We start from the raw sequence: 19661 nt of genomic DNA, 5'->3' as shown, positions 1-19661 counted from the left end.
CGACCGCAAGGGAGACGATGCATGAGTTCTGTGGGGTTATCATCGAGAAAGGCCTCCACCCAATCCTTATGCCAGACGACACCTCAGCAGCTTGCATCGCTTTCACTCAGAACTTGACCCAGAAGACAGTAAAAGCCGACGCGAAGAAGTACGAGAAGGTGACTAAGTTCCTAGTCATTCGTAGAGCGCCCACCCTGGTACAAATTTTGTCGGGATTATCACCACGGCGAGCAGCGACTAAAGTTATCAGGCGTAGTACGACGGAACGAACTTGTGCATGAACTATAGGAATGGAGTCTAAAGCAACTAGGTACGATTGAAATGATGATCTCTGAGGTGATTCACCCTCTGATAGAACGCTAAAAGCCACGTTCGGACTCGAGCCATCTGGGAATTGGACTCAGGAGACGAGACTCGCACGACCGGGGACCAAGGCTGAAAGAACAGGGTGGATGTATCGGGAACATAGTCTGGAGGTTCATCATCACCTTGAAGGTCGTGTGTCCGTCTAAACTCACGGAACTCCTGTGTCACCTTCGCGACGGTGAACGACCACCAATCGCCCACTGTCGCCATCATGAGGAGAGTGTCTTGATGCCTCCAAGTTCCAACGTCTGCCGGTGAAGAAATAGCCAGCCTGATGATGAAGTGCGTGAGTGCATACGGATGAGAAACTGGTCAGTATGGGGCGACGCACCTGCTTCTTAGCTTGTTTCTTCGCCTCGCGCATGCCCAAGTCGAGGACGTCCTTGACCTGGCCTTGCGTGGTCAGTCCACTCCTGTAAAGTCTTGCACGCTGTGGGAGTCGCTTGTCCTCGATGATCATAGGAATCCACTCTCTATCTGCAGTCCAATGATGGGAGAGGAGACGGGGGACCCGATCGACGTCCGGCATCCCCGTCAACTGTTCGTGGTAGTTCTCGTCCGGCCTTATGAGGCATCTGAGCCCTTCCAGAAACCCAATGGCGAAGTCCACAACCTGGGATTCCATATCATCTTGACTGATCTTAGCAGTGGCGTTAGATTGAATGCTGGTATCCCAAGCATGGGAACGATCTTGACGCCGAGGGCGACCAGCTTGCGGAAAAGTATCAGCACGGTGCGTCGAGCCGGCCACCTCACCTTGGGGGATAGATTCATCGACTGTCACCAGCGCAGAGGTCGGATCCTCCCAATAAACATAGTCGCCCTGCTCAGTCCATTGATTCGACACATCTCGCCCAGTTTCCGTGAAACTGCGTATCCACGATGAAATTTCGAGGGGTAACATAGGACTGGACGATCCATCTTGCTTCACCTCCTTCTCCTCGTAGCCCTTGTGTGCCTTATTCTGTCGCCAAAGATTGAACTGAGGAAGAATGCAGAACCGTCCAGGGTCGATACTATTGACGAGTCTTTGTGCTTCGGACAACCAGAAAGCATACCACCGGTCCTCGAGATTACGAAGATTGAAACGGTAATCGCTCGCCATAAGTAGTGCACTGATAGACGATTGTTTGGCTAATCGAAGGCCCTCGCTCGTCTGGTTGACGCTAGCGGCTACCTGACTATGAAAGTATCGGAGATGATGAGCGGTTATCGTGCGTCAATGATAATAGCAGAAAAAGTCAGACGAACGTACCGAAACCAAGCGCTGAAAGAGAGTTCCATTTCTCTGCCCAAGTAGAGATCAAGGTCCCATATGATATCGACATCCTCGATTGCACGCCCACGATGACGAAATCCGCTGCCCGACGTTGGGAGTGGTGAGGTCCTTGGAAGTGGTCTAGGACCCCGAGGATGACGCGGCATATAAGCAGCCATGGCACAAGGAATGAACAGAAGGGTGAGGAGGGTGAAAGCGGTAAAGGGTAGTGTATGCAGAGCTGCGTGTTTATGTAGGTCTGGAGGATGAGAGACCCCATAACAGTCACTCTTATCCTTTGACAACAAAGGATGCAGGGTCACTTGCGGTTCTTTCTCGATTCCATGGCTCGCGTGTCTGGTAACTTAGGAACTACTAAGTAGTAGATGGCACCGGTGCTGCGTCTGGACACAGCTCAGCTGTGTCTGGCACTGTGACTGTCTGCTAGTACTGAAATCAGAGCGTTTCAAATCAGGGCTGGTTCTGTTTCGGGGAAAGTTTATCCAAATGAACGATCAAGGCAAAATCATGGCACGGTAGAAACGGAAGGGGAAATTGGAACAAAAGATTGTCGGCCCAAAGGAGCAAAAGACAACGACACTTGAACGACACCGACACCGCGCTGGACCCGTGTGGCCGGATAACGCCGTGTGCACACGTGGGGTGATGCTTATATAGGCGAAGTTGAACTTTCGACCGGCACATCACCTCTGCACGACTTGCTCATGGCATCCGAACTCGAACCCCGCAGTATTCTTTTGCAGGAGCCCCTTAAACAGGTAAATACGTTTGTCTCTTCTACATGCTGGTCTGACGCAAACATCACCATAGGCGCACTCTCAACGAAGTACCTTTGTGATCCCACCATTCGAGCTGCCTGACCCAGATACTCCTATCGACTTCCCTCACTTCATATATTACCCTCCTATCAATCCCTTATGTGCAGTCAACAACGATCTCGCTCACCGATCTAGCACATTGCGTATGCCAAAATACATGGGTCAGAAGAACCTGGCGAGGATCTCGGCCAAACAGCGTGATCGCAACCGCTTCGTCCTTGGATATCCCTTGGACCGTCGACGCGTGTTGCAGCGAGGGATGTTCGAAGGGTTTGCCATCGATGCGGTCGGCGAGGATAATGCGACAGAACGTTTCGAGCTTCTCCTTGCGCGCATCTGTGGTATCGACACGGACAAAGACTGTCACCCTGTGCTCATGGCGGATGGTACTTCGGCGCTTTGCGTCACCTTCGCGCAAAATTTGACTCGTGAATCCATGAGTGTAGACGTTGTGAAGTTGGATAGGGTGAAGAAGTTTTTGGGAACGACGGAACATCCGCGCTGGTACAAGTATGCCTGGGACTACTTCCACGATGATAGCGATGATGAAGGGTTCTAGGGACATGTCGTGCAATATTAACTTCTGTATGATGCATCTCAGCTCTTTCTCGTGCTCATCCTAACTTTCTCGAATGGCCTTCATCTGTATAACTAATACCGCTTCTGAGTCATCGTCTTGATATTGGACAATACTACTCCTGCTCTGTCATTACGAACAGTATGTGGCTGGATTACTTGACGCGAACTAACCCAAACGTCGCTACGCCTTCGACTCAGATTTGGCCACCGAGCTTCATTTCGCTCGTAAGTGACTCTAAGAAGCCCGGTGGTAGATACTATGGTGCGTTGAAGCTTCTTGGTTCCGACTTGGAGAGTGATTTATTTTAGACATCATCTTTGGGGCGAACAACGGGGAGGTAGGATGGCGTGGGAACAGTCTCAAAGAATGGCATCGGTACCGACATGACAAGGCAGACAAAAGGCAAAGACCTGCGAGGACACACTGTACATGTGGCCGATCGGGGCCGTCGTGTGCTACGCGCGATACCTCCCGATCTACCACTTCACTCGACACCGTCATCATGTCCCAAACCTCCACACTCGCCCTGAAAGAGGTTCAAAAACATGTAGTCAGCTGTCCTGTTTCCCGTTTCTTCTACGTTCGTTCCACTGATTATGACATGCCTTCGCCCGCAGGCGCCGTCTATCGTAGTTCCACCCTTCGAGCTGCCTGATCCGAATATCCCAATCGATTTCCCTAACTTCATCTGCTATCCCCCTATCACCCCCATCTGCGTCATAAACACCGATCTTGCTCACCGTTCGAGCACAACTCGGAGGCCCAAGTGCATGGGTCACAAAAATCTTGCTAAAATTTCGGCGAGACACCGCGATCGTCACCGCTTTATATTAGGGTATCCGTTAGACCCTCAGCGTGTCCTACAGCGAGGGATGTTCGAAGGCCTTGCCATTGACGCGATAGGGGAAGTGAATGCGTTCGATCACTTCGAGCTCCTTATCCAACGAATCTGCGGCTTCAACACGGACAAAGACATCCATCCGGTCCTCATGATCGACGGGAAGATGGCACTCTGTGTGACGTTCGCGCAGAATTTAACGCGTCAAACAATGGGTGTAGATGTAGTGAAGGTTAACAAGGTGAAGAAGTTCCTGGGCACGACGGAGGAACCGGGGTGGTATAAGTACGCCTGGCATCATTATCGCGACGAGAGTGACGATGAAGGATTTTAAAGAACCCGCGGCGGGATATATCTCGTCTGAGCTATTTTTCGGGGGTTTTATATCTATATGCACTTATTGAGCCAACCTAGCAGCACTGCTCAAGGCCCTTTGTCGAGTACTTTTCGTCTGTTTGCTTAGCCTTTGATCCCAAAGTTCATAATATTGCTCATATATCCACCAACCTTACCGTCCCGGCCTGTATACTCAACCGTGATCATGGTGTGCGTCCCTTTAGGAGGTCGGGGGGCAGATGTGCCACGATAGGCCTTTCGAATACACGCGGAACCTTTTGTCTTTGGATCTCCGGGAATCGATAACATGTTCACATCCATCTCGCACGTAACTAGAAGAGCACGCAACTTGACCCGAGAAAGTAAGTCCGCAGGCAGACATTAGAAGAATATATATATTATTCAATGCTCAATGCAGCGATCAAAAACCTCATTGTCTTCTTAAAGTATCGAGTCACCCATTTAGACGGACGCCGTCGTCGCGGCCCAGTAACCGTCGGCCGCATCGACGGATGATGCACTCGCTTGAGCGCTGGCGGAGAGCGTGACGGTGGGGAGATAGCCCTGAGGATTGCTACGACGACCAAACTTTGTCAGAATCGAACCCCGAGGTTCTTAGTTGAGAAAGAAACGCACACAGAGTTCCCGGTCGTAGCCAAACCAGCCGCTGAGGTGTTCACGCCGATTGTGATGTATCCGACCAGTCCATCTTCATAGTCATCGCCTAGCTTCTCCACCGAGACGACAGGGGAATATCCAGCAGTGGCAGCGACAGTGTATACGCTATCGACGTCGGTCAGGGTGCGATTAAGGGTGGAGAGGTGGTCGGAGTAAGGAGAGGTCTCGTAGACCGCGTTAATGAGGTCTTCGTCAAAGAAGATCTGGCCTATGTGTTGGACCGAAGCATCGCCGTAGGAGTAATCATCGTCGGTGACGTTGGTCTGCACAGTGACGTGGATGTGGGTGGTCCGGGTGATATAGTAGCTGGACAGTATGATGGGTAGTATGAGGAAAAGTGGAATGTGGCGATATATGATGATGTTCCTCACCCAGGGAAGATGGTCAAGAATTCAGCCTGGAAAGGGAAGGGTCAGAAGGGTCCCAAATCCGCATGAAAATTGGGCACCTACAATGCCGGTTTCATCAGTAGACATGACCCCCTACAATTACAGAGAACGTTAAAATTGGGAAACAGGCAATGTGAAGAGATGGGAGCTCACACGAAGGAACGTTGTCTCATCGGTGGTGCCGTCGGCTTGCGTGGACCAACCATCCCTCAGCTCTGCGGTATTGGGGTCAATGCCCGTGAAGCCACCATAGGTACCACTTGCATTGCTGTTGAAGAACGTTCAGCCAGAGCATGGATGGCATGGGCATCAATTATACATACCAGTGCTGACCATTCGGGAACAACGTTAGCAGCGTTCATCACTTGAGAATACGAAAATAGCGAACCCAGATGCCAAGGTAAGCGTTGGGAAGAGGCTCGCAAGTCTCGACGTCGATAACTCCGATGTCAAGGTAGAAGTCGATACCCTCCTGACCTTCGCGAACATCATGGCGATAAAGCTCGCCCTAATTGGCGGTAAAGTCAGTAAACAACTAGAGACAGTGGCAGCTTGAACACGAGGACGTACGTCGATACCGTATGGCCCCCAGATGGTGTCGGGGGACAGCACGCAAGTGTCGTTCTGAATCGTGGCATATTTGTTGCGTTCTTCGAGGCTCCTTGCCTGAATAGGTGTAACATGCCCATTCGCCATCCTCCTCTCGAAGAGGCTAGCACGGCGACGCTCGAGCGTGGCCTCACGGCGAGCGCTGATTTGCTCAGCGCAAGAGCCAGTGGCAACACCGATCTCGCGCTTGGCGATCTCGGGCGTCATACGTTCTGGATGAGCTGTCGGTGAAGAGGTACTTGAGTGAGCAGACGCCAGAAGTCATATGAAGGATATTGATGAACATACCGAAGACAGTAGCGAAGGTAACAGCGCCGAGAAGCGTTACAAAGGGAGTGTAGATCATGTTGAAAATTAGTGCTAGGGGTGAGCGAAAGAATGGATAGGTGCAAAGAGAGAGCTTTAAAAGATATATGGGTGACCTTGCAAGGGATCCGGTATATATACGATGCGATCATCGACGGAAGGCTGGCTGCGGCGTCCTTTCTGGCCTCCTTAAACTATGTATCCATTCGTTTGGAGGCTGTGTAGCAAGGTTCCAGCGACCACAGCATGGTCGATGAAGTGACCAGAGCTTGAAATCCTAGCAGACAAGGATGCCAAGAACAAGCTGGTCCATACATTACGACAGAGGGCTGCGAGATGACTGCGGCGAGGTCGAAATGCCGTCGATGGCAGAAAGAAGGCGAGGCTATTTGGCCCCAATGATTTGCGTCTGCCCAATCAAGAGTGTTGAGTTATGCAGCGCCTGGCAACTACAATGTGCCGACACATCCTCACTGATATCTGCAACGAATCGTCGAAAGAGTACGGATTGTTAGTGTTAACGATTCGTCAGCATACTACTGGTTGCCAAGTTCGGGGGAGAGTCAGTATTAATGAAGACCGATGATGATCTCTGAGAGAGTCATTATCCTATCGTTTCCCTATGCAATATGTTCGAAACTCTAGCGAAGGGGAAAAGCAGAATCATGGAAGGAAAGAAGAAAGGCGAACAAACTCGAAGTTGACGCTGGCCTGCCGAAGGCTGCCGTGGCGGAGATGCAAAATGACGGTCCGCGCATCACGCAAGTTCATCCTTCGTTTCTGAAATTCAGTACTCCGCAAGTTCTACTATTTTTCACCTCGAAATATGACCATGGCTCCTCCCTGGCGTCTTCCCCGAAGCTCTTGTGTCCTTTATCTGCTCGGCGATCCTTACGGAAGTTGAGGTCGCAGACGACGAGCGAGCTGGTCTGAGGGCAAAGAGCGAATTTGAAATTGAGCTCGTAGGAAGTCCATTGTTCCCCAAAAATGTCAGCCGTGGCGAGAGCCGCGGACCGGCTTTTCCCTGAACTAGCACTCTCGTCATCGCCTCTCCGCCTCCTTCCGTCCTCTCTGTCGTGACACGTCTTCCTTCGCTGTTTCTCTCCAACTTTTCTACTCCCCACGTCACGGTCTTCGAGCTCTAATCCATCAACAGGGATGGCTAGTGTTCCTTCGGCAGTCGTATTCAAAGGCTTTCCTTCCTCCGGCCACTCGCAGGTGCGTATCTGTGATAAGTTCACGTAATGTGTCACTCAACGCGCAAGTTTACAGCTTCTTGCCCTCTGGGCTCGACTTCCTCATGCGTGTCAGACACGCTGCCTGACGTTTCTCAGCTCACAGACGCTATCGTCTTTGACCTGCACCTCGAAATCGTTCTGGGTCCTTGGGATTCCTCTCCTGTTTAAGCATATAGTTATATCCAGATACTCTCAGATTCGGGCATTCTCATCACATCTCCGCCAAATCGAAGACGAGCTACATTGCTCGCCCCTGGTACGCACTTTGACAATCGAGCTTGATCAGAAGTGGCCGGCCTCCTTCGACATCGGGAGGTACATGGGGGAGGTGCTTCGTCGTTCCACCAACATCGAATCGTTAACGCTTCGGGGCGAAGCAGCAAGTGTTTTGTCCTATGCGTCGCAAAGCCTCCTCTCCTTTAAGAAGATCCCCTTGTACATATCCCTTCAAAACCCCGCGCGTGTCGACATCGACATTATCGACGGCGATGACGTTCGTAGCCTCCAACACCTCCGATGCATCAAGACATTGTCACTTCGAGCCAAGCACGGCGCATCGTCTCCCCCGGTGGCCACCGAATCCATCCCCGTCGACCTATCCCGGGCCATCCTTCAATCGGAATGCACGCTACAGACACTTACCCTGGACATGCCCTGGCTCCCAGCACATCTACGCCCCGACACTTCATCGCGCGACGTTTTCCAGGCGCAGAATGTGCACACTGTGGTACTCCATGGGGCCGAGATGAACTACACTTCCCTCTATCGACTTCTCTACGCATTTCCGAATTTAGAGAGGCTCTCCATAAAAGGATCAAAATTGGCGAGCACTGCCTTTGAAAACCTGTATCGTGTATGTCAGAGACCCCTTCGTATTGTTCCTTACGGTCTGCGCGCGGTCTCCCTCGATGTCCGTGTCCTCGTCGGAGCTGGTGTGCTGCCGGGTTTGCGATACGTTGATTTAACAGTAGGAACACCGATATCTTCGACGACGCCTCCCCACCCCATTGTCTATGCACTGAGGCTCACCCCAGTCAAAGGGATCGCCCTAACGCTATCTCAACTGGACTCATTTACTTGGTTGAGTGAATTTATCTCGGGCCTAGACTACTTGGAGTTCGTCGATGTTAGGGTCATTTTGGGGGGTTCTTTGACCTGGAAGAGGGCGATGCAGTCGGTAATTATTTCGTTTTGATCTCGTTCAATGTGTGCGCGCTACTTCGTGGCTGATACATGTATCCATCATCTATCACGCTAGCTTCTTCCCCGTATAGACCAGGTTCCCAGATCTATACGGTATCTCTCGATTTCCATCCAGCCGGCCAACAAGGCACAAGTGGATGACGAATCGCTTGCTCTCCAAGTTGTTCGCCAATGGCTAATGTTAACAGCTGGTACCATCAAGGTCGTCGAGATATATACCAACATTCCGAATGGTCAGCGATCCTGGTGGACGGTTGATACGCGTGAAGAATGTGACCTTGAGGGTCCGGGCCCAGTCCGCTGGAAGACTCGGACAATCGTGGAGCGGGTGCGACGCGAGGAGGCTTTGGCCCTTAAGCAGAAGTATACGTACGTCCGACGCGTTTTTCCTTATTTTACGGTTTAGAAGATTGACTTGCGATCTCAATATCAGCGAACAGTTCTTCTGCCTCGAAAATCCTTCCGACGAGAGATCGTCAAACTCAACCGATGCACCCGACACCCACCTTACACGGGCCACGAATACTCGCCCAAGTGTTTAGGATTTGGGATGTGTGGGTGGACGATACATTTATTGCTATCGTATTGCTATCATGCTGTCTTATTGTCTGCCGTTTGCGCTGCTCTACTATGCTAAGTTTCTCGCTTTGAAATTGTATCCACTTTCAGTATGCATATACATACTATGTCCTATCCTTTCATTGCTTGTGCAAGCGATCGAAAACGTGCGCCAGTATGGTCAAACGATATCCCGTTACGGTGTCCACTAAGTGCCGCGCCAGGCCAATAACGTGCTACAATTTCCCGCTCCCGTGCAGTGCCTTCGCCGTCGTGGTCATCACCTAGGAGCATAGACCCCACCTGACACGACCAGCATCATTCCCTTCCCGTTCCATATCACGCATGATCTGCACACGCCCTTCATGCTGCAACCACTCCAAAGCCTCTTGAACAGACCAAGCTCCCACTCTCTCCCATCGGCTGTTCATCCTGTTCAAGTACTTCGTTATCTCCTCTTTCGTGGGTCCACGGGAACGGGCATCTCGAACTTCCTTCTTGCCTGCATTGTGACGATGCCTCGAGGTAGTGGAAGCGGTGGACGCCGAGAAAGTCATTGCCCGAATGATGGACAAGACTTGCATACCGAGATACGATGGTGTCAGCGGGATATACGACTCTTCATCCCCTTGAGGATCTGATAAATCGCCCTCGTCTCGCCTTTCGCCGCCAATACCATCGCCGTTGCGGGTGGAATACATGGTCGACAACGAAACATTCGTCGATACCGATGCGTCTTCTGTCGAGGTGCCAGCTTTCCCTGACAGCGCAGCGAGTCCGTCGCGGTCATAGTTGCGACATGGACTTGTCGAAGGAGAAACAGGGATGACGGGCCAGACGGGCCCGTCCCAAAGAACGATGCTCCCTTCTTCGAAGAGTTTACGAATCGCGACGACAAAGAGCCGTTTCATCTTGGGACGCAAACCCTCTTTGCCATGCTTTGACGACGAGCTATCATAGGCCGTTGCCTTGCCCTTGTCACTACGATGCGAGGACCGCAGATTGGCAGTCCCGGTTGACTTCTCCTGGGATGCGAGATGGGCTTCCTTCTCTCGTCTTCGTGCTTCGGCTTTGACGACTCGGCGAGCAAGCTCTGCCAGTTCGGGGACTCTACGGAGGTAGGATAGCGTAAATCCGAGAACGTGCGGTGCTTGCAAGCCCTCATCCTCGTCGTCGCGATCGCAGTGAGCTGCTCTTGGCGTCCAATTTGGATCGTAGGCCTTCGCCCTCGGTGTACTCTCTATATCCCGCGACCCACTGGGACGACGTTCCCTTTGAGTTCGCGTCGTAGAGTCATCACGCCCACCGCCCCCCAGACCCAGAGAAATACAGACAGAGTCCGCGTCAGAGGTATCAGAATCTCCATCCCCGTCGGCCTCAGAAGCGGTGACGGGGGTTGGAGGAAGCGTATTATCCATATAGTGCTTCACGTAGATGCGGAATGTATTGACGGTCAGTTCGCGGGTCCTGAGACGAGAGGGATTACGAAGGCGAATGGGAGACTAAAGAAACGAAAGAACACAACGAGTCAGTATCGGCGCATGATGATAGGCATACAGCGAAGTGAACGGGAGCGTACCGCAGAACCCGCATGCGACCTTGAGGGCGAAGATATTACTGATTTAGTTGGAGTCAAGTATGTGATAGAATGACCCGATGGCGATGGATCGACGTTCTCGGGCGGTCGTTTCTTCGGTGTGGACACTGCTGGCAATGCTGATGAGACCTGACGTTGATGGTTCGACTTCGTCGGAGAAAGAGCAACTCGTGCTGGCGCTGCTGGTATTGGCGGCGGCGGTATTATGAAAGGTTCGGTGAGGTCGTAATGCTCTTGGTGCAGTGTAAGGACCCTTTGCCAATGTTCGAGTTCGTCGTTGACAGATGTGCATCTTTCTACAAATTCCAACAGAGGGAACATCAGTCACTTAGATGACATTGTGTTCACACAAATGATAGTGAGGTGTTACCCATTTCATCGATGTGAATTTCCTTCGACCCTTTCCACGAACGCACTATGCCCGTGATACGTGCCACATATCCCCTCTCCAATTCAGCATTTTCCGCATTGGCGTCCCCTGCCTTTGAGTAAGGCATTGTGAATTCATCGTCAGGCCCAGGAGAACGACTCTGGCCTTGGCCTTCCGATGACGTGCGCTTGCGTTTCGTCCGATATCCGTCCTTCTTTGGCGATTGCGGTGGTTGTTCGGGATTTTGTATTATGCAGTTAATGATGCCTGTGCCATCGTCCACTGAGAAGAGAGACGGATGAGAAAGTGGTTGCGGGGAGCGGAGGGGTTGAATAAGTGTCAGGGAGAGAGATGATGGACATACCGATGTAAAGAGTTCGCTTCTCATACGCTGTGGCCCCAAGCACAAGGCCGATGATGAAGACGGAACGGCAAGGCACACGGCCAAGCATAAAGTAGTCACCTAGACAGGCAGCCGCGATTGCTTGATATTTTATTACCGTTTAAAATAGAAGGAAACGCACCTTTCTGTTTTCCATCTGTGAGACGCAAGACATCGCTAATGAAGCAGGGTGCGACGGATGCTTTCGTGAAAGTCCATTTCCAACTCTCAGCACTAGTTGGCAGCTTGACCGGAGACTGTTTATCCTGAATAGTGTCTAGTGGTGAGTTTGTGTTCTTGCGAGGGGTGCTAGGTGGCGAGCCTATATGTTGGTACACTCTCTCAGGTGGCGGAGATGATACCGTTCGACGGCGACGTTTTGCTTGTGGCGGTTGTTCATTACTTGCTCTTTTGAGCTTCGGCTTCAGGGTGACTGCGCCGGCTGAAGAATTGGAAGAGTGCATGAACAGACTGTGATGATACTTTCGGTTGTGTTGAGGGAGTCGGTCTTGAGCTTGAGTCTGAACTTCTCGGATTGGAGCGGCGTGTAAGTATGTTGATGCTGGCGGTTGAATGTATAGAAATGTGGTTGCCGTAGATAGTTACTAGATACGACAAGACAGTATGGGAAATCGCTGTCAACTCGAGATCATTGTGCACGGTTGAGAAAAGAAAGCGACTTGCAGATCAGGTGGTGGACAAGACCGGATATGATTCGGAGTGAGCAGAAGCGTGGGAACACGCCGCAGTCGAACGCGGTCACGTGAAAGTCACGCAGGAGGTGGCGTTGTCATAGTTGCGGCTTGCGCCACAAGTTAGATCCCCTCTGTTCCTTTCCTCTCCCATCTTCTGCAATTCTTCTGTTGACTTTCTACTTTCACTATGCGCCGGTCATACCGATCTCATGCTGGTTTTCTCGATGTGGGTCACCGAGCTTCACTCCACATTACGCCCCCAGGTTATGACGAGTAAAATGTAACTCGAAGCAGCCACGACGACAAAATAACCTCGGGCAGGCTTTACTTGGTTCGTTATTCCTTGCTGCACCCCGTCGACGATTACCTGACTCTTCCAGCGTCCTCACACTCTCCGTTCATGCCAGTGGCGCTCACTTCGTGCCCGGTCAGTCTTATCCGGAACTCCGCAAACGTCGAATTCCTCGATTCCGATCCGCAAGCGAAGGGTTCCGTGGAAATGCTATATGCATGTCTCAAACCTAGCTAGTGCGGGTACATTGAGCCATATGCCCTCATGTAGGCTCTGATGGCGCTGTAATCAAGCCGGCGTTAAAATGGGCAATTCCTTGTGCGTTTTCACTTTGTTTGTTGCGAAATTAAACCATGAGACATCTCGGACCATCAGAGGCTCAGCGAGCTCCTTAGGGGAGCCAACATTCTCCACGCCGGTGACCACCCTCCGTGCAGGTTTCTGCCTTTTGTCTTATCGAAGTTGAGCTCCGTTGTAATTATTGATAGAACTCGTGCCTTCGAACGCCGGGTACAGATTGCCCAAGGTTTGAAGCTGTCTTACTTGTCCTGGTGATGGCACTCTTACGAGGTGTTAGAACCTCCCTGGTACGACCAGGTCTCAATCCTCGCAGAATTCTGCTCCAGCTAGTCCTGTTTTCCTCGCCATTCTTTCCCCGTCTTCGATGCGAGTTTGTCTGCCAAGTGTGATGGTTCCCAAGTATGCACGACCCACTTTTACATGTCGCTGTATCAGCTGCGTCGTTGGCCATTTCGGTCGTTGCTTTCACAGGAGGTGCGAACTATCGTACCGCGTTTACTTCGGTGTACCCACGCGAGAATAACGCTTGCCGTCTTTGTCAGTAGATGTGAACAGTGTGTAACACACTGTCCCATAGAGGCAGAGCACCCGTCTTGCATCTGCCTCGTTCACATTGGCTTGACTCCGACCATTGAGTTTACGTGTCGGTCGCAATTTGGGGAGTGTTCACTCTAGTTGTGCGCATAGTATTCCATCCTAAGTCCTCCCTGCTTGATAAGAAAAAGAGCCTTGTCGCCCTTGTTTGGACACCGCCTGCTTCATAGCAGTCACGCCGTGATAGGGGCTTTCCGAACTCTCTAACCCGTACAATGCCCAGGGATCCCACACTCATCTCTGAGTTCATCTCGCTACGCCATTTACCCCTTACGCATTATCGATGACCGGCATAGCTCGAGTGCGTCGGAGTTTAGATGCCTACGGTAGATGAACTTGGCTCTTTTGTTGGGTCGCCTGGAAATTGATCATGAGGGCGTGGCAAGGTACAGAGCATACAGATATGGTAATTTCATGATCTGTCTTTGGGTACATTGTCCTCATCTATGAACAAAGCATGGTGGATGGTTTCGTGCTCGATGTTTGAAATAATAGACCGGTGCCTTTCACCTGTGGAAGAACTGTGACGGTACGCGCTCGCAGCGAGAGAAATTCTCAAACGATGGCACTCAAGCACCATCCACTTTTCGGCTTCATGTCAACCAAATGACCTTGATCTTAGACTCCTAAGACCTGGTCTGGTCCAGTCTGGCTCTTAGCAAACTACACCACCAATCATTCTCGAGAAGATCAAAGGTCTCCAAGGCGATTACCTTATATCTTCCGACACGTCCTCCTCAAATGCTCTCCGCCTAGAGGAAGACAGCTCAACTCCATGCCTTTCATGCGTACTACCGGTAACTTCGTGCCAGTCGTATGAATTTCCGAGATCCTACTTTCACTAGATTTTTCTGGGTAGAATCCTTCATTCCCGAGACACCCTATACCCACGACTAGCTTGGTCTTTGCGGAGAGGACAAAAGGAAGCTGGGTACACTCTGACTGCGGTTGACTGGTGTGTGTTGTCTCCCGCTCGGATTCTGAGCATCTCAGAACCCACAGTTGCATGCTGTTTGATATTCCGACAGCTATTTCTGCGGTTATGTCGGGGCCCAATGTTACGTGACATGATGGCGTTCACGTTGGCGTTCGCTATTCTACATCGTTTTCCCACAAAAGTTCTCATCCTGGCTCATGCATGTACGTTGTTCGCAACACGACCTCGTACAGGCATTTGAGCAGACTCCCAGAGCCATTCGCTGCCTTCAGATGCTGCTGCATTGTTCGCTCGTTTCCGATGCGCTACCTGGTAAATATTCCCCATCCGGCTCGTCGTGAGCGCGGGGTGGGGTTGCTGGGCCAAACCTTCTAATTGTGCTGGCTTCATGATTTGATGTGAGCTCAACTCTTTGTCGGTCTCATCGGTTCCGCCGAGGGAACGCCCGTTCTCCGTGGCCCATGCAAACAGCACGTATTAGCGCATCGGCTGTAAGTGCGAGCTACCCCAAACCTTCTCCACCCTCAGAATCTCCAGAGCGTAAGTGACGCCGTGTCATACTATATCTCCAACGCCGTGGTCGGATTGATCAACTCGTGTGATATCTGGCAGACGGCTGGATTCTCATCCCAGCCTTGAGGTCGTGGTGATGTCACAGTTTTGGGGCTACTTTCAGATTATTCTGGCTTGATGGCCGGGAGTAATCAACCATATAGGTGCTGATATTGGTGAGGTGGGTACACTCCCAGCCTTGCGCTCTTCCAGAATGATCTGAAACGCCCATGAGTTGTTTGGTTTCCATTGCCTTACACGCGAACCTCGCCCGTCCTACGTTCTCGGTGGGCGTGAAATTTTACGGCGTAATATGAGTCCGTTGTCGTTGCTCGACATTCGCACAGGCTCGCTTAACCTTTTGGTAAGTTTTGACTGTGGTGTATCTCAGTTGCTCTCCCAAGCAGCACTCTTTGGTGGGCAACACGACGCGGACCCCCTGAACGGCCCCCTTCCCGTCTGTTTACGCCACAGCTGGTCTCCCTCTGACACGCCTTTTACACCGTGTCAAAGCTGTCTCTCTTACGATCGGGGACCATACCTTGTTAGCCCACATGTCGCAGTACTGGTGGGGCGGCTCTGACCGCGGCTCTCCTACTATGACAGATCATGCCGTTCCATGGCGGCGAGCGGCATGCTTCTTCAGATCATGAAGCTAGTAAGGATGACGGCTTCTGAGGGGCCATTAGTGTCCATGCTTTGAATGCATGCGATCCGAACAGCATCGACTGCAGGATGTTCATCCCTGCTCGTCATCATGTCCGAGAAGGCATGACCATTTTTGTGTCTGTGCCTTGAAACTGACCAACATACATCGTCCTGCGCCCGAAATCCAACGATCATGGACGCGATTGTTCATGGTCGCCGTGGGGTCGTGTCACTGCTTCGCATCAGGATCCGCACACCAATTTGTCTGCATATGCATCTGTTTCCGAGCCTCCCTGTCGGGCTTGTAGAACGACTTATGGTAAGAGGTGTTGTTCGCTTTTTATTTCTGGTACAATTGACAAAAACAGTCTTGGGAGGGGGGGGGGCGGCAAACCTTCAAGTAGCTGATTCTTATCATACTAGATGTGAACAGCTTTGGCCGGGCTGCGCCGCTTGAAATAGTGTGTGCTATGATGTTGCGATGTCAAGAAAGAATGATGCTCAGTGAGCGGAGTAGTATAGACAGTGAAAGGCTTCTCGTAGGCGTAGGTTGAACTTTCCCGCACCACATGTATCCCAAGACAACAGGTTCAGCTCTGCCTCTGCTCAAACATCTCATGCGTTCCACAAAAAGTTTGATAAGATGTGTCATGATATTCGGCTGGATTGGGCTGGATGGTTATTTTGGTAAGTGGGTCTTAATATACGCCGTTACCGCGTTCATACCGGGCTGCTATCGTGGGGGATCACTCATACGGTTTTCCTTGACTGAGCGACATTTGAGCGAGATAGTCAACGATTCATGATCATGAAACTGACATAAGTATACTCATGCTGGAGCGACTCCCGGTACTTACTGTATGGACTGTGCTCATAAGCAACTCGCAAGTACTGTTGCAGCAGAAATTCACAGAAAGTATCAAGAAAGTGAGGTAACCTGAGGTAACGTACTCGCAGTTTCTCGTACAAAGACTCGGAGACGCGCACAAAGGACTGTTCCAAAAAAATCCTTTATAAAATGCAGCGAAAAAATAGTGTGTGGCGCCAGCTTCACCGTGGGAATGATGACGATTTTCGGGAATCACCGTGTTGCGGTCCAGCGAGCGGCTCATCGTCGTCAGCGACAACCATTCCCTCCACCTTTTGTCGCGTTGGCGTTCCTATTCTCCACATTGTTGTTGACATTTCGCTCTGTTTTTGATTGTTAAAGAACATTGAAGATGGCACCGTTCAAAGGATCTCGCAAGACTGTGGTTCGTCACCATTTCTAAGATTGCCCGTTTTAACACTGACTTTGTTGGTGGACGCGTATTACCTGCTATAGACGCGCTCTACGGACGATATCTGGGTACATGATCTTGCAGAAGATGCGAAAACTTCGAGGCCTACACCAACTGCACCGGCGGCGGCAGTAGCTGCAAACACCAGGCTCGCGGTGTCGAATGTGCATTATGAGATCACGGAGAAGGATTTGACGGTACGTCCCAATCCAATCTGCCTACCTATCTGACTATTTTTGACTCCTCGTGACATGTTTGGCAGGCCATCTTTGGTCAGATAGGCACGCTCGTCCGTGAGCCCTTGATCAAGGTTCGGTCCTACTCCCAGATGTCCCACCATACACGTCCCAGTCCCTTCGAGTCGAGATGTCTACCCTCTCCTGTGTCACGGTGATGTCAATGCGCGACGAAGACTGAGAGGAATTGAGGCTCGAACGGATCTAAAGACTGTCTACACTTCCGTTTGCAAGTCACTGGCACGCATGTTGACGCTTTCCTCCTTGTTCACCTCCTCGACCGTCGGTATCCCGGACGATAGTACGACCGCAGTGGACGCTCGACGGGTGTAGCGATCATCGCCTTTGAGACCGCGAGCGAAGCGGCCAAAGCAAAGGAGCAGTTCCAAGGTGTTCTCGCAAAGGGTGAGTCACACTATCTTCATCTCTAGATGTTCTTGCGGTCATATTACTATTTCCTACGATGCTCGTTATCCTTTACACACACTGCCTCTGGAGTGAACCTTGCACACCGTGTTCTTGGGTACATCGTATACTTTTGCGGACTGTCTTCTGCCATATGTTCGACAGTTTAACAGGCTACAAAGCGCCGTTTTCTCTATTTCTGGACCTCCCCCATCGGTGTCTTTTGGTAGCAGAGAAGGCAAGCCAAAACCCTCTGACCTGCCATGGGTCTCGCCTTGGCACCAGCCTCGCCAGTCATGTTTCACATTCACCAAGGCCTAGACTAGCCCGCACTTTCGTAGTGGCCCAATTTCTTCCCCTCGAACTCTGATTGAGATCAATCACTTTGGATCTCACTCCACTCACTCTGAGTCGGAGTTATCGGGACACGAGAGGGCCATATTTGGCGAAGCGTTACGCTTCAACTTGTCTTGGAAGCCAGGCCGAGTGTGGTGATGGTCTGTTTTTCTCTCGCATGAAGAGCGCAGATGTGGGTTACGACGAGCAGATGTCGTTTGCTGAACGATGAGATTTTGAACACGTCATATGTTACAAAGTGCCGACGGTGTCTCGTTTCCATGGACTGTGGTGCAGGGATATGCTTGCCGTACAGTGTGCGTGAATTATTCGATGTACCACCTCCCGAACATCGTCGGTGGTGGTAGGATTGATAAGGGTTGTGCCCAAAGCTTTGTCAGGCTGTGTCCACGATTTCTATATGGTCTCGACACATGCTGTGACTATTCCTGGCATACAGAATGCGCACACATCTCCATGCTCCTATGCTTGCGGGCTGGACGTACTTGTGTCCGAGTCTACGATGTCCTGTGTCTCGCACGCAGAACATCTCCGCTCACTTGAGTTTCCCCGGCTTTTTACCGTTGTGATGCATTGGTACGAAGGTTAACCCAACGTCCCGTTCCGCGGCATTTTTTCTTTACTCTCACTGATTCCCTGAAGTGCGGCCGTATATTGACCGATTACTCTTTCATCTACCTAGGCCAGCCTATCTCGATTGAATACGACACCCAAGGCCCTCCAATTCGCCGGATGCGTTCCGCGACAGTCCCCACAGGCACTCCAAGCGGGCCGAAGTCATCGTTGATGGCAAGAATGGGATTGGCAGGTGCGGGAGGAAGGGAGAAGGCGCCGCTGATTGCGAGGTTGGGTACGGCGGAGAAGAAGGCGAGAGATAGTGCCGTTGTAGCCGCGTGAGTAACTCACTTTTTTAGACGGATTCATCCGCTCGTCGTAGTTCTGTTCTGTCTCTTCCAAACCCACTGCTAACCTGTCTTATGCAACACGATTAGACGAGGCGGGCGCGCACCACAGGCTGCAGCACGTGGAGGCAGGAGAGGTCGGGGCGCTCCTGGGGGCGTCACGGCTGTCGCAGGCAGAGGTCCCAGGGAGAGTAAGAAGCCGAAGACTGCTCAAGAGCTTGATAGCGAGTTGGATGCGTTCATGGGTCCTGCGCCAGCTGCAGCTGCCGGCAACCCACCCGCAATAGCGTCGAGACTGGGGGTCGTGGCGGGCGGACAGCCAGCGGCGATAGTCAACGAGGACGTGGAGATGTCTTGAGTATCGAGCGTTTTGGACTCTTGTGGCTTACTTTTTCTTGTGCACACTGGAATGATTTTTTGGTTGACGATCGCAGGTTTCACTGTCGCGAGCACGTTTATTTCGTTATGTCTACTGCTCGTCGACGGTTCAGTCGTTTCCGATGACATCAATGAAGGTCTTTTCCCATCCCACGCCGAAGGTCTATGGCCCTCGCGCCACTCAGCGACATGAACATCGTAACCGAAACCATCCGGTAAGCGATGCAGAACAACCAACATCACAGATGACTCTTCCAACGATTCCTCGAGCCCTGTCAGCGAAGGCGCTCTGTATACGAGCATGCGGGAGCCCTTTCATCTCCGCCGCCGATTCCTCGAGCGCTCAGGCCTGTTTGCCTCCGCTATATCGCCGTGTAGGATATTCCGATCTTTCTTTTGCGCCAACCTCTCGGCGTGAGTTTGTTCTTTCCGACTTTCTTGATCTTGCCGTCACCAACTAAAAGTCAGTCCTCACGCGTTACTATTCAAGTCATCGTGCACCACTGTGACGCCGAATGCCCCTACACCCTATAGCCAG

General features: G+C 51.5%; 8 protein-coding genes across 8 annotated transcripts; 5 read left to right on the top strand and 3 right to left on the bottom strand.

The window, feature by feature from the left end:
* Nucleotides 1–106: 106 nt before the first annotated feature.
* On the bottom strand, nt 107–1803 carry STEHIDRAFT_109151 (uncharacterized protein; the record flags this gene model as incomplete). The annotated part of the gene is made up of 4 exons (XM_007301711.1): nt 107–359; nt 519–637; nt 698–1547; nt 1622–1803. The coding sequence occupies 4 exons, from the start codon at nt 1801–1803 to the stop codon at nt 107–109; spliced, it is 1404 nt and encodes a 467-aa protein (XP_007301773.1).
* Nucleotides 1804–2349: 546 nt separating this feature from the next.
* On the top strand, nt 2350–3124 carry STEHIDRAFT_166806 (uncharacterized protein; the record flags this gene model as incomplete). Its single annotated transcript, XM_007301710.1, has 2 exons — nt 2350–2403; nt 2456–3124. The coding sequence occupies 2 exons, from the start codon at nt 2350–2352 to the stop codon at nt 3020–3022; spliced, it is 621 nt and encodes a 206-aa protein (XP_007301772.1). The 3' UTR covers nt 3023–3124.
* A 421-nt stretch (nt 3125–3545) lies between these two features.
* On the top strand, nt 3546–4284 carry STEHIDRAFT_166805 (uncharacterized protein; the record flags this gene model as incomplete). Its single annotated transcript, XM_007301709.1, has 3 exons — nt 3546–3593; nt 3661–3784; nt 3878–4284. The coding sequence occupies 3 exons, from the start codon at nt 3546–3548 to the stop codon at nt 4213–4215; spliced, it is 510 nt and encodes a 169-aa protein (XP_007301771.1). The 3' UTR covers nt 4216–4284.
* Nucleotides 4285–4679: 395 nt separating this feature from the next.
* Nucleotides 4680–6239, bottom strand: STEHIDRAFT_166804 (aromatic compound dioxygenase; the record flags this gene model as incomplete). Its single annotated transcript, XM_007301708.1, has 8 exons — nt 4680–4791; nt 4854–5201; nt 5267–5292; nt 5348–5377; nt 5438–5557; nt 5673–5792; nt 5855–6114; nt 6182–6239. The coding sequence occupies 8 exons, from the start codon at nt 6237–6239 to the stop codon at nt 4680–4682; spliced, it is 1074 nt and encodes a 357-aa protein (XP_007301770.1).
* A 49-nt stretch (nt 6240–6288) lies between these two features.
* STEHIDRAFT_145665 (uncharacterized protein) lies at nt 6289–6745 on the top strand. The gene has a single exon (XM_007301707.1). The coding sequence runs from the start codon at nt 6490–6492 to the stop codon at nt 6712–6714; it is 225 nt and encodes a 74-aa protein (XP_007301769.1). The 5' UTR covers nt 6289–6489; the 3' UTR covers nt 6715–6745.
* A 612-nt stretch (nt 6746–7357) lies between these two features.
* On the top strand, nt 7358–9182 carry STEHIDRAFT_154530 (uncharacterized protein; the record flags this gene model as incomplete). The annotated part of the gene is made up of 4 exons (XM_007301706.1): nt 7358–7417; nt 7541–8614; nt 8696–9009; nt 9074–9182. 4 exons carry the CDS (start codon nt 7358–7360, stop codon nt 9180–9182), a joined length of 1557 nt encoding a protein of 518 aa, XP_007301768.1.
* Nucleotides 9183–9390: 208 nt separating this feature from the next.
* On the bottom strand, nt 9391–12011 carry STEHIDRAFT_138004 (uncharacterized protein; the record flags this gene model as incomplete). The annotated part of the gene is made up of 5 exons (XM_007301705.1): nt 9391–10700; nt 10778–11091; nt 11166–11447; nt 11530–11628; nt 11690–12011. The coding sequence occupies 5 exons, from the start codon at nt 12009–12011 to the stop codon at nt 9483–9485; spliced, it is 2235 nt and encodes a 744-aa protein (XP_007301767.1). The 3' UTR covers nt 9391–9482.
* A 4683-nt stretch (nt 12012–16694) lies between these two features.
* On the top strand, nt 16695–19269 carry STEHIDRAFT_145663 (uncharacterized protein). Its single transcript, XM_007301704.1, has 6 exons — nt 16695–16818; nt 16890–17042; nt 17108–17155; nt 17384–17486; nt 18526–18736; nt 18836–19269. Exons 1-6 carry the CDS (start codon nt 16786–16788, stop codon nt 19101–19103), a joined length of 816 nt encoding a protein of 271 aa, XP_007301766.1. The 5' UTR covers nt 16695–16785; the 3' UTR covers nt 19104–19269.
* The last annotated feature ends 392 nt before the right edge of the window (nt 19270–19661 follow it).

The sequence above is a fragment of the Stereum hirsutum genome, assembly GCF_000264905.1.
Source record: "Stereum hirsutum FP-91666 SS1 unplaced genomic scaffold STEHIscaffold_4, whole genome shotgun sequence".
Lineage (NCBI taxonomy): Eukaryota > Fungi > Basidiomycota > Agaricomycetes > Russulales > Stereaceae > Stereum > Stereum hirsutum.
The sequence above is the reverse complement of the archived record's forward strand: the minus strand, read 5'-3'. Positions and strand labels throughout refer to the sequence as shown.

Excerpts from the sequence above, each read along its gene's own strand:
- STEHIDRAFT_145665 (XM_007301707.1), top strand. The coding sequence starts at position 6,490 with ATGCCAAGAACAAGCTGGTCCATACATTACGACAGAGGGCTGCGAGAT.
- STEHIDRAFT_145663 (XM_007301704.1), top strand. The coding sequence starts at position 16,786 with ATGGCACCGTTCAAAGGATCTCGCAAGACTGTG. Across the intron at positions 17,043-17,107 it reads TCACGGAGAAGGATTTGACG|GCCATCTTTGGTCAGATAGG; the intron begins GTACGTCCCAAT and ends CATGTTTGGCAG. Across the intron at positions 17,487-18,525 it reads CCAAGGTGTTCTCGCAAAGG|GCCAGCCTATCTCGATTGAA; the intron begins GTGAGTCACACT and ends TCATCTACCTAG.